Below are 18,028 nucleotides of genomic sequence, written 5' to 3' on the forward strand. Positions count from 1 at the left end.
GGATTCCTTGACCCATAATATGTATATTTTGACTATTGGCTATACTATTTATGTATAGATTGACCTTCTAAGTGGCTTGGAAGATATATTGGTTCTCATAGAGTTTGTATGGCTGCCATCTCAGATCCGCAATCTTGATGAAGTGGCTCCCACCAAAAATTGAAGCCTATGGTGATAGAGAGCATGTGGAAAAAATTTGTCCTAAGCCACCTGACTATACTAAAAATAACTATTTCTAGTGCAAAAATTTGCCCTTCTCTCAGTCTTGGCTCTATAGAACAGTTTAGCTACTATGTGTTTGGAACACGTTGGTCCGGTTCTTCATCTTATTGGCTGATAAAATGATTTCAACTCCAGGTCCATTTAAGATAACAGACAAAAATCATACAAATTTGTAGAATGTCATACTGTGTGAGAAGAGTCTAATAAAGTGCTTGGTCACAATCTGTGGCTTTCTTTAAGATCTGCTGCCCAAAAATCATCGGCCACACAGTGAAATTGTTGTTTAGGCTACAAATGTTGCTGCAGTTTGACCTCTTCAAGAGGATTTGGCTCGGGGCAACATAAAATCCTGATTTTGAGGTAAATGTGTAGCAGCAGAGTTCTGGTAGCATGCCAGTCTATTGTGGATCATGCAATGTTCTGATTGTTTGGTTTTAGGCTAACTGTGTATCTTTGTAGCAGGTACATTTAAGATTTTTGTCTGTAGACACGTGTTCACGTACGATCACGTATGAGCAAAGATTTCATCATGTTTCTCTCATGTTTTTTCACCTTTAACTCTGAATCTGCTGTGATGAAAGCTCCAGTACAACAGTTAACTTTGTTATCATGGAAATTTAGTTCTAGGTTTAAGCTTTCCATGCTTCTGGATCCCCTTATGATCCCCTTATTTCCCCATGTATTTAAGTCAAAGTGAAAAATGTGACAACAATTGTTGTTTTATTAATTTTTTAATCTAGCAGGAAATTTACTCATGTTTCCACCGTTGATTTCTGGGAACAAGAGAGTTGGAAGGAGGAGTGCCGGGAAAAGTTTGAAAAATCTTTAAGATAACACAAAGTAACGCTTTCTGTTCTTCTGTACAACAATGTCTGTAAATTAAGATGATGTGGCCACACAAGATTTCAGAACAAGACTTCGCCTTGAGCGAGACTTGGTTAGACACAATAACTTTCACGAGATCCGGTCAATGACCCTAAGTCTATCAGGGGCGAAATAGGCACTTTTAGTGGACATGTATTGATTGTGCACAATGAACCCAAGGGTTGCAAAGCTGTAGCTTCAGAACTCTCGTTCAGTATCAGACCAATTTCAAACCCAGTGGTAACCCGGACACAAAATGTGGGGAAAATTTGTATTTTTCAACCTAAGTTTCCCTTTTAAAAATGAATTTCTGGTATGTTCTTGACTTCAAAAACAGCAGCAACAACAAAACTCAAGGTCCATTAAGTCAAGAAGCTGCAGAACAAGCGACTGAGCGGACCTTGACTTGAGCTTATTTTGGTATTTGCTGTTTTTAAAGGTCAAGAATTTACTGTCAAGCTCGACTGTGATCAGAAATTCTGGTATGAATTACATTTTTCGCCAGTTTAAGACCGTTTTGTTGAGGCAATGTTAGGCTGCTTGTGTTTGGACAGGAATTTCTTAAATTAAAAAGTTTCAACAAACCTGCTTGATTTCTTAAAATAAAGCGTCATTTTGATATGGGTACAAAAAGAAGTCGGCATCATGTCAGCACAGAGTATTTAAACATTTCAAATGATCCCCAGTCCCTCACGCAGACATCTGCACCCTCCCTCTCTGCTTCTCTGCCCCAGTTTAGTTCTGAGTAGACACTGCAACACTCCACACTTCATTAAACACGGAGTAATTGTGTGTGCCGAGTGTCTAAGCACTTTAAAAACACACCTCCGGTGTCAAACACAGATCGCAGCGTGGCAGAAAACAACCATTAAACAGCTATTACCTCTGACTACCTGCAACTGTTGCTCGTCAGGAATACGAAATGTCTTCATTATGTTCAAACAACCGCAGACAATAGAAGAACAAGTCTGTCATAAATTTAATTGCACTGTTGTAAAAATAGTGTCAACCACTTTAGTTTTATTGTTCCCACACTGAAGAAGCACTCTGACAAAACATATAATGCGTGTTCTTGGGAAACGTGGTTTTCATTTAAAATCTGTGACGGTCTGACTGAAATCCTGCTAAAATCAATAGTCTTTTGAGATGAAAAATGGGAGCTCAAAGTGTGACTAAAACACTCAAAGCCAACCTTGTCTGGCTCCTTTTGTATGCTGCAGCAAACTATTTCAGATTTGACATAAAAAATCTTGACTCAACATTAACTTACTGGCTGTTTTTTCTTGAAATTTCACCTCAGAAATCTCTGGTCTTTGGCTTCAGATGAGCCTGGACTCAGTGGCGGTCCTAGACCAGTTTTACTGTGGGGCCCAAGGAGGCGCCAGTTAATCAGAGGGGCACATTAAAAAATGGCAAAGATGATATTTAAGCACTCAAAACCTTAATTTTGCTTATAAAAAAAATCTAATTTAAGTATATTTAGAAGATACAAATACACTGATTGAAACAATGACATTTTTCATTTTTGTGTACAATAACTTTTTTTTAAATTGTGAAAGTGCAGTACAGTGAACATTATATATATTATCCATATATATATATATGTATATATATATATATATATACACACACACACACACACACACACACACACACACACACACACACACACACACACACACACACACACACACACACACAAATGCACAATTAAACTATTATACAATGTACACATTCTGGGTTCCTTTTGTGTACAATAAGATATTGTTTGAACAAAAAATAGGTAGTTCCATCGTTCATTGTTATGAATTAATCATTTTATGAATATTCATTTGACACAGGGGCCACAGCAGGGGCCAAGGGCTTCTTCACAGGGGCAGTGGCCCCTGTAGGCCCCTGTGTACAACCGCCACTGCCTGGAGTTATGAGCAGTACACGGCCAGTAAAACCAGCCAGTTATTTGCAAATTACATCTGCAACAGACAGAAAGATCCTGACTTTCAAATGCAAAAGAGAAACTACAAAGTGTGATGAAGAAAAACCTGCCGTTCCTCAATAATGTTGGAATAATTAGTCAGAAGTGGCACCTATGTTTCGGATCACAGACATATTATTTTTGTTTCTTCTTGGATCTTCCAGGATAATGTTAATTTGTAATATCTATGTATTTATTTTAATATTTTCCTTTGTTCGTCAGCATGAAATGAAATGCTAATTCTTGATTACAAAGTCTTTTTATGTTTTGTTTTTTCTCCAGGATGTGTGTGCATATTTTACGATTTTTTTGAGACATCTATAGAGACCACGTTAGAGACGCAACGTTGCATTTTCTGTGGACAAAACTGAGATTTTGATTCCCCGGATCAACAGTTTGAATTATAGACGTTAAGGATACATAGCAGCAGGACACACACATGTTGCTGAGGAGACCAATAGATGCAGGAATCACAGAGAACAGACAGATGTGTTGCATGTGGCATGAAGAGGTGCAAAACTGGCTGCGAATTTTAAGTTCTCCCTGCACTCATTTGGTGATTTATTTAAGGGCTCACTCCAACCTTCACCTCCTCTCGCTCCTCGCTGCACTCTCGAGTTTTGTTATTTCTAACTCAACTCTCACTGGAGGATTTTCTCTCTGCTTGTTATTGATCCTGTAGCATGTATTTATGCCGCTATGTTGTTTACGTGAAGCAGGGAGCTTACCCAAGAGTACAACCATACCAATTGTGCAGCCAGCTCCATTTACAACTGTGTGATCATGCTGAAAAAAAATCAAGCTTTTAGAAGACAACATCGCCTGCTGCCTCACACTGACAAACTAAATACAACACAAATAAAGCCTGTAGCACATTCACATGCAAGCCTCGTGCATGCATCTTAAGTTCCTTAAATTATCACATTTTTGCATGGAAAAATGTGAACCATCAGCAAATGAACATGGAGGTTTTAGTGCTATAATTTTTTTGTAATTTAAGCCCAAAATACAATGGAAAAGGTGCAATGAATGGGAGAAAGACAATAAGGCATTGATTTATGTCAGATTATGGTTGAGTATGTTGTATAATAAAGGAAGACGTTAGATGAGACAGTTGACAGCTGTCATATCTGCAAATATGAAGCTACAGCCAGCAGCCGTTAGCTTAGCTTAGCATGAAGACTGGAAACAGGGGGGAACAGCTAGCCTGGCTGTATCCAACAGTAACAGCACCTCCACAAACTCACTAAATATCACTACGTTCAAACTGCAAGCACTATCTCCACTGTTATAGGAAGAATGAGAAATGGAGGTCCACCCTTTCACCCTTCAAACAATCAAGTCAAGTCAATTTATTTGGGCATCTTTCTGCAGACTTTTCTCCTTCATGTTGACCTTCATAATGCTCTGCTAGTAGCAGCCTAGATTCTGTTCAGTCTGTTCCGTTTTGTATTTTAAGCCCAAAATACCCCCCCCCCAAAAAGTGCGATGATTGGGAGAAAGACAATAAGGCATTGATTTATGTCAGATTATGCTTGAGTATGTTGTATTTTAAAGGAAGACATTGGCTGCTGTCATATCTTCAAATATGAAGCTACAGCCAAGCCGTTAGCTTAGCATAGCTTAGCATAAAGACTGGAAACAGGGGGAAAACAGCTAGCCTGGCTGTGTCCAACAGCACCTCCACAAACTCACTGAATATCACTTTGGCTACGTTCAGACTGCAAACCACTCTGCTTTCTTTCTCAAATCAGATATTTTTGACCCACTCTCTTCACTGTTATTGGAAGCATGAGAAACAAGTCAAGTTGTGGTGCAGACAATTTATTTTGGCGTCTTTCTACATACTTTTCTCCAGCATGTTGACCTCCATTAGTCTAGTAGCAGCATATATTCTGTTTAGTCACTCTCAAAAGGCACTTTAAAATTTGATTTGACCGACCAGAGCATCCACATTAAGATGCATCTGCAGAAATCTGATTTCACCTCCAAAAGTTGGTATGGATCTGATTTGCAAAAAAATGTAGTTGATGTGGTTTAATGCTGTCTAAAACTAAACTGATACAATCTGCAAAAAAAAAAACAAAGAGCTGCTGGTAGGAGATTTATTTTAACCTTTGGATAGAGCCAGGCTAGCTGTTCCCCTGATCCAGTCTTCATGCTAAGCTAAGCTAAGCTAAACCAACCAGCTGCTCATATTTGAAGGACGGACATGAGACTGGCACCAATCTTCTCAACTGACTCTGAATAAACATAGTTAACAAAATGTCAAACTATTTCTTAAAGTGTTGATGCAGGATGTGATGTTTTGAACAGTTTGGTAACTTTTTACAAGCCCAACATCAGCTTGTGTTGAATTATTAGAGATTTAATGCCTATTATGTGCAGATTGATCACTTTTTAATAACCCAAACAATATAAAACAAACAATTCAGCCTGTAAATGCCATGCTCATGTTCACTTCAGTAACTCCACATGTATCTGTGTGTGTGTGTGTGTGTGTGTGTGTGTGTATCGGTTATGCAGATTGCGGAGCTGGCCATGGCTGGCACATTAATTATAGAGAGAGATATGTAGCGGCTGTTGTTGGGCGCGATGGCACATTGATTGCCAGTAAAGAAGATTTATCTGTCCAACATGGGAACATCTGTCATAGCATGGGACAATGTTATCCCATCCTACCCTCTTTCTGTTTCTCTTTCACCATTTCTCTCAGGCTGGCATGTCCCATTTGGACGTTGACCAACAAAACGGGGAGAAAGACAGAGAGTGTGTGAGAGGACTGCGGCTATATAAATCAGTTAATCTCGCTGTGTGGTCTGAGCAGCTTCCCCGCAGAGCAGATGTTTAGCGTGATTAGAACTTTTTTGTCTTGCTCATTAAAAATCCTTTCTTTGGACAGATGATGGCCTCCTTTGCCAGAAAGCTGAGCCTACCTCTCTGCACTGATTAAGAGCAGGAATTTTACTCCGAAAACCTACTTTAAAGACCTTGGATTTGGGATATGCTGTGTTGTAGCACAGCATGCAGTGACCAGATGCTAAATTAGTTATTAATCTCTCTTCTTTTTTTTTGACAGAAAATGAATTGCCAAGAAATGTATTAATCGATTAATTGTTAATCCAGAAAAAAATAAACAAACATTTACTGGATCTCAGATCTTTTCTGGGTTTTTAAATCATTGTTAATTAAACACATTATATTTATATACAGTACTGTGCAAAAGTCTTATGCAGGTGTGGAAAAAATGGCTAAAAAAACCGATGCTGGTTTGAAGGGTTGTCACACCAAATATTGATTTGAGTTAGATTTTTCTTCTGTTCACTCACTTTGCATTCTGTTAATTGATTAAAATAAATTATGAATATTTATATTTTTGAAAGCATTCTTATTTTACAGCATTTTTTCCACATCTGCGTAAGACTTTTGCACAGTAGTGTGTATACAGAAGTGTGTGGACATGTATTGTCCAAGGATTTTACAAATTCCTGATTATTTTTATTGACAATGTATTTTAATGTCCTCTACTGATGATTTTTAAATGTTTTTTGTTGACAAAATAAATATGGATGGAGTTGGAAACCAAGGGTTCAGGTTTAACAGTAGCAGAAATTAACTGTTATAAGTCATATCAGGGATCAGTTGAACTTGTGATTTGATTGTGATTGATCTGTCGGTCTGGTCATTTTGGGGGACTTAAGGGTAACTTTAGAGGCCGATCCTGGATGCACAGGTTCTGCTGCAAAGGGGGCATATGTGGGTGGTTTTCATGGTAATACTGGGTACAGAAACCATTTTGTTGGTGGCTCTCTCCTTTCTTTGCTGCCTCTTTTCCACACCAGTAAGGTAGAAACCCCTTCCTTGCCTGCTGTGCCTTCATAGATCACCCTGCTACATAGGTTTCTGTTGAGAGCCTTTTTCTCCTGGTTGTTGAGGTTGAAGCGGCACTTTCTCAGATTGGTTCTCAGATGGATTTTCATGTTGTCTTTCTACCGCTTTTTCTGTCCCACTTGGGTCCGTTGCTCCCCCTCAGTTAGCCTTAACACTTCTGATTTGAAAGCCAAGCGTTTGTCATGTTTAAAACATGACCCTGTCATCATAACTAGTGCAAGTGATGGTTTTAGTGAGGCTGGTTTCCTCTTCACCTATCTCCCCGGCTGATACTAAGGGTCTTACAGAGGCGTCCCTGGAGGTCCTGCTCCAAGGTGATCCAGCTTTTGGCCCAATTAAGCAGGGAAAGCCAAACTACCGCTTGATGCACGAGGAGTTTGGTCTTGTCTGGATGTCCAGATTCTCATTCTCAGCCTAGCGAAAGCCTCACTGGCACTTCCTGTACAGTGATGGAGCTTGTTATCAATTACAGTTCTTCATGAAAGTAGACTGCCAGGATAGACAAAGTGATCCACGTTCTCCAAGATGTTGTCGTCCACTTAAATGATGGGGGGTTGGGAGAGTTCGTCAGGAGATGTTTTTTTTTTTTTTTGTATAATGACTTTCTGCTACTTTTTATTATTTAAAGACATTATAATGTGATCACTCATACAAAGATGGTATAAAAAGTAAACCAAAATCGAAATGAACCTTTGAAATATGTTATTTTTTTGTCATTTACTTATTTATAATATTACCATAATCAACACACATGATGAGCAAAGTATAAAAGGTAGGTTTAAACTGAAATGTAATTTCACTTACTTTGTATAATTTACAGACATTGTGATGTGATAATTACAGACCAAAATGACAAAAAGCAGACCTTAATTGAAATTATCCTTAAATGTGTTATTTTTTTCAAACAATAACTGGCATTATAACCTTTATAACCGCTCAGAAAGGATATGAATGATTGCTCTAACTCATAATTTATGACTCAGAAAAATCCACATGGGTGTAAAATCTGAGTCTTCTTGATGTTCAGGACAGATCTTCACCACTGGTTAAATCAAGTATCACTTTGTGTTCTTGCTCTTTGCATTGGGAGTAAAATGTGTTCTAAAGTATAAATATACTGGGCTGCCTGTATCTTTTGGTCTGAGGCTCCTTTTTAACAGTTTGGTCCCTTTGGTCTAATTAAAGTAAATCATGATGCTTCAGCATGCATTTATTTTTTTGGACAACAGTTTTCTTGCATCTTTGCGGCAACAGGAATCAACCATGACTGTCCCCATTCACGTCGACTATAGGACATTAACTTCCCTCATCATTCTTGCATGATCACAGTGGTGGTAATTTCAATTATCCTCCTCCTCCTCCTCTTCCTCCTCCTCCATCTGTCCTCCTTTGCTCTTGCCCTCTTTTTCTGCCGCCCTGTCAGGTTGTTCGCCGTGTGTTTCCTGTCTTTCGTTCACCTGAGAACCCATCTCTCTTCGGTCCAACTCCCTCATGGTGCTTCCCTCCACGCTGCACTAGTTTCTGGGCATTTTTATGAAGAAGCACAACTGCTGCTAATCCTCTAAGGATACTGTACTACATGTGTGCATGTGTTTGTGTGAGTGTGGCGGAGAGAGACGGCCCAATTTAAGCGTGTGTGTGTGTGTGTGTGTGTGTGTGTGTGTATTGTTAGTGGAGTGTGTATAATGACGACAGGTGGCCAGCTCCTGCAGCAATTAATTAAAACAGCGTTTATCAGAGCTATTGACTCCTGTGAAAGAAGTGAGCCTTTCAAAAACACTTAAATTTGTCTGAAATGAACTCTTAGCGCTGTTGAAAATAATCAACTTGAATGTTAATTACCCGCTTGACTCTTTTCCATTCAATATCTTGCTCATTTATTCACTCACGTGCTTTTTTTAACGCTCTTCTGCTCCGACGCCAACTCATTGACATGCCGAGGTTATCTCAATAACACGGGGTGATTCAGCCTTTGTTTTTTGGGGTTTTTTTTTAAGGAAGTTTGTTGACATTCTTTTTAATCTGTCTGCTTTTAACTTTCATTGTCCACTATTGTCTCTCCATTAGTTTTCATTCTATTTTCTCACCATTTTCCGTCCTTCTGTTCTCTTCCTCTACACCCCATTAAGTAGCGAGGCCACTGAGAGGAAGTGAGTGTCTCTCACCTGCTACACACCTTAATGACCTTTGATTAGAGGCTATCACAGTCACTCAACCATCCACTGTGGGCTCCGTCACACCTCCTATGTGTGTGTTTGTGTGTATTTTTGCCAGCGTCTCCTCCGTCTCCATCGACACCTTGTTAACAGACATCGATTTTAGCTAATGAACCAGCCATCGCCTGCCCTTCACTTCGCTGCCGTAGACGATGGTCACTGTCAGAATGAAAGCCTGGGACTATTTAGCACCCACTCTCTGTGACAACAAATCAAAACAACAGCTATGAAGCTAAAGATAGTCCCAGCTGACAGAGAGAAGTTTTTGATCACAAGATGTTAGAAACAAAACTGTATTCACTGAATGTGTGACACCACTTTTTATCATCTTTTTTCAGCATTATCGGCCACTCCGAGTCCTACACCAAGCTGTGCTGTAAGGGCTTCTGCATAGACATCCTGAAGAAACTGTCCCGCACCATCAAGTTCTCCTATGACCTCTACCTAGTCACAAACGGGAAACATGGCAAGCTGGTCCGTGGGACTTGGAACGGCATGATTGGGGAGGTGAGACTGAGGGATGAGTTATTTAAAGAAGGATAAATCCTTGGATGCAGCAGCTGGTGTAGCTGGGTTGAGTTGCCTAATGGCCATCTACAGACAATCATGTGTTTTAAAATGCTCATTAACAAATTTAACTAAAATAAATGTAGCTTTGGGCTGCGGCATGCCCTAATTACATTAGAGGCATGCTGGGAATCACCACACAGAAGCAAATGTTGACCTGTAGTTTAAGAATAATGCATACAGTGATGGCAACTATTTTTATTATTTTGTTCAGTTTATTCAACCAGAAATGTTCCTATTGAGGTCAAGAATATCTATGAATAAAATTTACAGTCATAGAAAAAAATCAAGGGACCACCCTTGTTTTCTTCAATTTCTTGTTCATTTTTATGCCTGGTACAACTTAAGGTACATTTGTTTGGACAAATATAATGATAACAACAAAAATAGCTCACAACCGTTTAATCTAAGAGCTGATATCTAGACATTTTCCATGGTTTTCTTGATACTGATTTTGGTTATTATCAAGAAAACCAATGAAAATGGGTATTTGCTAGCTATTCTTGGTGTTATCATTATATGTGTCCAAACAAATGTACCTTTAGTTGTACCAGGCATTAAAATGAACAAGAAATTGAAGAAAAAGTGTGGTCTTATATTTTTTTTCCATGACTGTGTATGAATAATTTTTAAAATGGGGAAATAAAAGAGCACTTTTTTTTCTTTAAAAAGATCTACCAGAGACATGAATTTATTTCCCAGGGTCCTCATTAGAAGAGATTGGTAAGGGATATCTTTCAGCAGAGAGAGAGAAATGGATGTTTCATATACAGTTTTAACATTAAAAGTCCATTCAGGGAGATATCAATGTCTGAAGTCAAGAAAACTGTCTCGCAGGACAACTTGAGGGCCGAGTTTTTAAGGAGTATAATTTTCTTAAACTGTAGGTGAGTAATTTTCAGATAAATGACTCATGGAGACATTCATAAAACCTCTGACCTAGGGAAAAACTATTTGAATAAGTCTTCTCAATGTGCCATGTTAAGATGATATTGAGCTGAGGAGCATAAAAATGGGCAGATAGATTGAAATCATGAAGTCAAAATACAAATTTTCACAATAAAAGTAACACAACAAAGCTGAAATAATTGAAGGTTTCTTGGGAGCAGCAGATGAAACACAGCATCGCCATATCACTTCATAGAGCAACGGTGCACAGAAAAAAATGTAGTTTATAAGATGTATTGAAATTGAGAGTTGATTAAAATATAATGCAATTTATCACATTCAGGAGCCGCACAAAACCTTTTTAAATGTCACACTTTGAGCAACTATGCCAACAAGTTGTTTTGCTGAATGAGTAAACAAATGGTTGCTTATATAGCCTACTGATCCAGGAGGCACAAAGCAACATTACAATTCAATTAAATGTTGTGTTTTTGAGCAACTGATGGAATCAAGTGAACCATAAACTCCCTTTGAGCTCTGCTTTGGTCTCCACCACCTTGGAAGGGGAATATCTGGCTATTTCAGTGTGTTATTCTGTTTTTCTGTTTGTCTCTTTTGCTGAAAATGAGGTTGCTGCAGGCTTTCAAACCAAAACAACAAGCTAAAAGTTCCTAAAAGATGCTAAAATGCTTCATATAGCTAAAAGGAAGCACATTTAAAAAAACGATCAAATGAAAGTATTGATGTAAGTGCTGCTAAACTGCAGTCTTCAATATGATATTCTTAATTAACAGAAAACAGCTGCCACCAAATCCTTCCGCTAGAGTTTAATTTTACCAAGAGAGACCAGCTTTCATATCTTTAAAGTGCCTTTAAATCACCATCTTCATCAGGAAGGTGCGGGATAAAGTGTGAAACGATTTGTTTTTGGATTCAGATAAGTCAAAAGATTACATGTTGCTCTGCAAACTAAAAATAAGGTCTAAACCTCTTCAGATAATGGCGAAAAATACTGTTTTATGAAGATCAAACAAGACTTTTTGACTGTTTTGGGTTCCTGAAAAGATTTTTTATCCAACGACAGTGATATTTTATCAGCCTATCTGATCTTTTAATTGTCAAAAATGAGGTAATTTGTACAGCTGTGACACAGTTGTATTGCAGTACGTATGAGCAGAACTAAAGAGAGTTCTCTGCACCTCTGCACTCCGGCACAGTTGTTGCATGGCAGTAATGATGCACAGTGTCTTAAGTGACACTCGCGTTGCGTGGCCGAGGGTTTCTTTGATGGGATTTATCTAGGTCAGTGGTGTGAGGCCATGCATATACATACAGAGCCTAATATGCACTTTTCTCCCACACACCAAGCCACATCAAACGCAGCTGCATCTGAAAGTGAAACACCCCGAACAGGTGTTCCTCAGGAGAGCCTTCTTGCTTGTGTTTCTGTGCCTGCAGGCACTTTGCTCAGGGTCTGTATCTGTGTGTGTGTGTGTGTGTGTGTGTGTGTGTGTGTGTGTGTGTGTGTGTGTGTGTGCTACATTTATAAAAACATATTTCTCTTTTCAGAAAAAGCAGGAGCACTCCCGAGATGCAGAATTTTCTCTCTCACTCTCTGGATGCTCGGATGATGAGACAAATATTTTTCATATCTCTGCAGACAGCCATGATTAGAGTCATGCCTTAGTGTAGAGTACAAAGTGTTTGCTGCATTGTGGCTGCCATGTTCAAAAAAAGGATTGCTCATGAAATTCAGAACTTGCTCTCTTTTCAGCAAAGACGAGCTTTGCAGCCTCTCCTTTGGGACACTGGGAAGTTGTGATAAAATGTACTCATTCAGGTCTATTTTACAGAATTATATGCAAACCAAAAATAGTTTGGGACAAATGCAGAACTAGAGAGGAGCATGTCTTTACCACTGACTGAATAAAAGAAGTGGGCCGAGCTTCAGACTCTGAAAACTGAAGCCAAGGTGGAAGTGCATCCTTCCTTATTCATGGGTTGTATAGAAGTCTATGAGAAAATAACCCTACTTCTCACTTATGGTCTCAATAGCAAGTTCTAAGTCTTCTTCAATACAACATGAGATTCGTTTGTAATAATGATCCCATTAAGAGTAAATAGATAATAAAGCAGGGTATGCTTTATGAGGTGACAAGATAGATTCTAGCTACCAAACTGACCTGTCAGTCAGCAGAGATGTCTTGCAATATGTACATATTGCATAATCTACATTTAGAGCCGTGAACTTGTTGTCTTGTTCTTTGACCCTTTAATTGTGTATTTTCAGTTCAAAGAAGTTTATTTCTTGACATTTCGGCTGCCTAAAATGTCTTGTTCAGTCTACAATCTGCAATGTCATTTAGCAGACGAATTTATCCAAAGTGACGTACGTTTGAGAGATAATACAACACAAGCAAGGATGGAGTCAAGAAACAACACAAGAATAAGCAAGAATAAGTTGCATGGACTAAGTTGAGTCCTGTTAGGATGTAAGCACTTTTCCATAGTGAGTGTAGATGGTGTAACATATGTATTTTTTATATTGTTCTGTGTGTCGATTGTTTAGAGTCTGGTTGAACTAAAAGACAATCTTCGGATTGAGCAGTACATTTCTACTGCTCATAAGTATTGTTTCAAGCCTGTTTTCAAAAGTCAAAATTAAAATTATTCTTAAAACCCACCTTTCTCCTGTTCAATACCTTGTAGATGCTGATTTTATGTGTATTTTAATGAATTTTATGTATTTTGACTGTCTACATTTTATATAATGTTTCTAAAGTTTTTTATTTTATTTTTGTTTTAATTGTTAATACTTTTTTATATATTTCAACTTGTTTACATTGTAAATTGTTAATATTTTTTAATATTATTTGTTTCTTTTTCTAATACCTTTCTTATATTTCTAGTTTATACTGCTTTATTATTTTTTGCTATCCACTTTGCTGCTGAAATTACCCCGTCGTAGGACTAATAAAGGAAATCTTAATCTTAATCTTTATTGTGTAGCACTTTGGCCCTCTGTGGTCGTTTTAAAGAACTCTTCATAAATAAAGTTGGATTGGGTTGGAGTTAGATCCAAACTAATATGAACTAATAACAGTGAATTGCAAACCTACCTTGTGTTTGCTATGTGATACAGGACACTGCTGGACTTCAAACATGGTCCCTTTTAGCTTAAAAAAAACCCAAGAAGGTAATGGTTAAAATGCCATACTGGAGGCTTCAAAAGGAGTCCACCACCATGCTTTATATGGGAGCGTTTCTATGTTCCCCTCTTTGTATGAGACTGGGGAACATAGGACCCTTTTTCCCCACTTTTCCCAAAAAGGGTCCTATGTTCCCCAGTCTGTTACTTTTTCCACCATTACTGCCAAATTCCATGGCAAACAGGCCTATGTAGGCCTACGGGCTGTTTGACACGCATATGCAAATAGGCCTAGACGAGGAAAGATTAGGTCAGAGGTGGCAAACCTGCAGGTCTCGAGCTAACCCAAACCTTAACCCTGCCACAGTGGGGAGCATAGGACCCTTTTTCAGAAAAAGGGTCCTATGCTCCCCGGTATGTATTGCTACAGAGGAACATAGGACTCTTTTTGGGAAAAACGGGGAACATAGGACCCGGGGAACATAGGGCTGACCCCCTTTATACAGTCCATGTGTTTTTACACAGCTGATCAATGGCTCACACTTTCTCTACTTTACTTTGTGTCTCCGTCTTTCTCCTCTCAGGTCTTTTACAGGCGAGCGGACATGGCCATCGGCTCTCTCACCATCAACGAGGAGCGTTCGGAAATCATCGACTTCTCCGTGCCGTTCGTTGAGACCGGCATCAGTGTCATGGTCGCCCGCAGCAACGGGACCGTTTCCCCATCTGCCTTTCTTGGTAAGAAAAACCCAAACTGCTTCTTCTACATCCATTTGTCCGTTCAAACTGGCCCTAACATCCTGCAGCTTGATGTACAGTAGCTGCTGCTGCTGCTGCCGTCTCTTCCCCCTCACCGCGCTCTCCCACCCTGGCCTACTTAAACGAGTTCTGTCTCTGCAGACGCTTCAGGAAACTTCCCATTAAGCTTTTATCCCACCGATAACTGTAGCCTACAACTAAATCCCCTTACGTACCGCGCACACACCTAAATCCCCTTTTCCAAAACCCCAAACAACAAAATTCAGCACAAAATCCTGAACAGTGTATTTCTGTCTCTCTCTGTCTCATTCCCTCGTCTTGCTATCCTCCTACCACATATGGTGACCCCCATCACAGACTGGGGTTTAGACAGCAGGAAGTACAAAAAAGACTTATTTTAATCCTCTGTGTTTGTTCCTCCACTTCTCCTCCTTCTCCTGCAGAGCCCTACAGCCCTGCGGTGTGGGTCATGATGTTCGTTATGTGCCTGACCGTGGTGGCCGTGACAGTGTTTGTGTTTGAATACTTCAGTCCAGTCGGCTACAACCGCAGTCTGGTCAGCGCCAAAAGTGAGTCTCATACCTCTTTGTTTATAATTTTTGGTGAGCATCATGATAAACAGGAGAAAACTTAGGTAAAGTCCATATTCCACAGATTCCCATGCATATTATATTTTGTTAATCTCCCATATTTTGCATGTGCCTATATATACTAATGCTCAAAAGTTTGGTTGTCACTTAGAAATTTCCTTATTTTTTGAAGAAAAGCACAATTTTTAAACTTAAAATAACATTAAATTGATCAGACACACAGACATTGTTAATGTGGTAAATGACTATTAAAGCTGGAAACGGCTGATTTTCTTATGAAATATCTATTATATATTGTCCGCAACCATCACTCCTGTGTTCCAGTGGCACATTGTGTTAATCCACGTTTATAGTGTTGAAAGGCATTATTTTATATGTCAATTACCACTTATATATTTAAATATATATTTATTCATTGATGTTCATATTACTACATGCAACACCTCATTTAACCAATTTAACATGCTAAAACATATATTCTCCAATGTCCAATATCTGCAAATATGCAAAGTACTTTCAGGAAACAAACAAAAAATATATATTAATAATACTTCCCAAATAGCAGAAATGTATGTACAGAATGTGTATAGAATTTATGTATGTGTCTTTTTTTCTGTCTTCTATATCTTTGTGTCTGTACCGTGAGCTGCTGTGACAACTAAATTTCCCCACCGCAGGATAAATAAAGTAAAAAATTATCTAATCTTCTCTTAATTGATCATTAAAACACTTGAGCATTATGTTAGCACAGCTTAAACTGTTTGATGCTGATTTGAGAAGCAATAAAATGATCCTTCCTCAGGCTAATTGAGTATCCAGAGGTAAAGTTGAAGATTTGTACAGGTTAAAATTATTATTTCAACCCTTGTCAATGTCTTCACTGTATTTTTGATTAATTTTGTAACTCATTTCATGAATAAAACTGTTTGTTTTCATGGAAAACAACACAGACATTTTCTGGGTGACCCCAAACTTTTGAGCGCTCGTGTATGTCTGCTGTTTACCGAGTGTGATATGGCAAGAATAAATTTAGCTATTTATGTTTACTTTATCAAAAAATAACCAGAAGCTGTGAAATTAAGAAAAAAACATCCATGTAATGTACTTAATTTGCATCTTAAAAAGCACTTCACAGTAAGCCTGCATGCACGCCGCTAAACCCAGCCCCGCCTGCACGTCCTGCAACGCTCAGAGTTCCTCAACAGGATTTTTGGGGTAGAGGGCTAATCAATCCCAGAATGCAGCGCTGACAGAGTGTGCCTCGTCCGTGGGTCCGAAAGGTCATTTTCCTGTTTTAATTAGCATTCGTCGCCGCGCTAATCGAAGTGTGATTGATGGCGGCGGCACCCTCTGTTGCTGCGCATGAGCCGCGGTGGCAGAGAGCGATGGAAACAGGCCGAGGCTGTGAAATTGTTCTATTGTTTGGAAGTTTGCAGAAGGGCAAGAGATGACTCGTGAATACTTACATGGTGAACAGTCGACATGAGAGAATGTGTAGAAGCAAATATGTGACTTTAAATCTTCAAACTGACCATCAAAACAGCTGTGGTCACAGTTTTTGACACAAAGCGTTATTGCACACAAATTACAAGAAAAATATTATCAAGTATTGCCAGAGGTTTTTGAGTCATGAAGAAACTTTGGGTTTTAGATTTTTTTTTGTGACAATTTATTACTTTCTACGAAAAAATATAGTCCCAACAACCTGTTTCAGGGCGTTTTTTCCCCCTTTTCACATTTTACTCACTGTGTCTTTGTATTTCACAGCAATATATAAAATATATATACAATCTTTAAGTCCTGCAGCTCTATGGAATCAGCACAATCATGGCTAAAGTGGGAACATTCTGTTGTGCAGAATAAAAAAGTTATAATGACATACATCATTAGAAAAAAGCAAAAATGCAAGTTAAATTTCGCAGATTTTTTTTTCCAATTGGAAAAGTGATATTTATATAAATTACACTGTATTACAAGTGCCCACAAGTGTCATGAATATTGGAAAACTACATATTTAAGTATTTACATGTTTCGAGCTTCTCCTGTCCTCTCCTGCCCTCTCCTCTCAGCTCTGTGGAAACAGATTTTCATTGAATATTGAATCAATCATGGCTTCACAGTGTCTGAGGAGCAGAATTGAATGTTTTTAACAGGATCTAGTTATTCAAAATGGTTTATTTTTGGCGATGTTTCAAATGAGACATGTAGAATAAAATGATTTTGATAGAAATTGTAAGCTTCGTTTTGGTTACCTTTCTAACGGAAACTTTCAAAACGTAGGATCCATTCAAGGACTGTCAGAATCAGATGATAATACCTGTTTTTACACTTTCTTTCTACAATAAACGGTGTATTTTTTGGCGATATCTTAAAGAAAACATAAAAGAGGGTTAAAACAAGACTGTCTCACCATAAAAATGAGACTGTTGTTCACCTTGTTCATGTTTATATTAAATTGTTAAAGACCAGACGTATTTGGAATTATAAGAAGGAAACGGTATGATGCTGAGTCAGCTGTTTGGGCGATTAGAACAGCAGCACTGTGGGAGCGTCATTTAAACGGCCCATTTGTGTGACACCACGCTGTTAGTATGTCTGGTCCTACGAGTGATTGGAAATGGGGTTTTTTAATCTGTTGATGTGGATGGACAATGACTAACCAGGATGTGGAGCCCATTTAAACCTCCGCACAAACATAACGTCACACTCTGTTGTGTTTTTGGTCGTTTGTGCTACGTGATTGGCCGACGCAGCGTGACAGCAGGTCGTGTTTCTCTCAGAGCTGATTCTCTTTCAGCTTTTCTCTGCAGGGCTGCCGTGTTTGATGATTGGTTGACTTGGTGTGAATAGAGCCTCTGACACAGGAGACTGCTGTTGGCTACTTACAGACAACATTGGGGGGTTTTCT

General features: G+C 38.8%; 1 protein-coding gene across 1 annotated transcript in view; it reads left to right on the plus strand.

Annotated features, from left to right (window-relative positions):
* Positions 1-18,028, plus strand: part of LOC131960028 (glutamate receptor ionotropic, NMDA 2C-like) — a 74,451-nt gene that overhangs the window by 42,088 nt on the left and 14,335 nt on the right. The window contains exons 9-11 of the mRNA XM_059325237.1: positions 9,507-9,675; positions 14,356-14,509; positions 14,974-15,099. Coding sequence (XP_059181220.1) covers positions 9,507-9,675; positions 14,356-14,509; positions 14,974-15,099 — 449 coding nt within the window. The remainder of the gene's footprint in view (positions 1-9,506; positions 9,676-14,355; positions 14,510-14,973; positions 15,100-18,028) is intronic.

Source organism: Centropristis striata, chromosome 21 (assembly GCF_030273125.1).
Source record: "Centropristis striata isolate RG_2023a ecotype Rhode Island chromosome 21, C.striata_1.0, whole genome shotgun sequence".
NCBI classification, from domain to species: Eukaryota; Metazoa; Chordata; class Actinopteri; order Perciformes; family Serranidae; genus Centropristis; species Centropristis striata.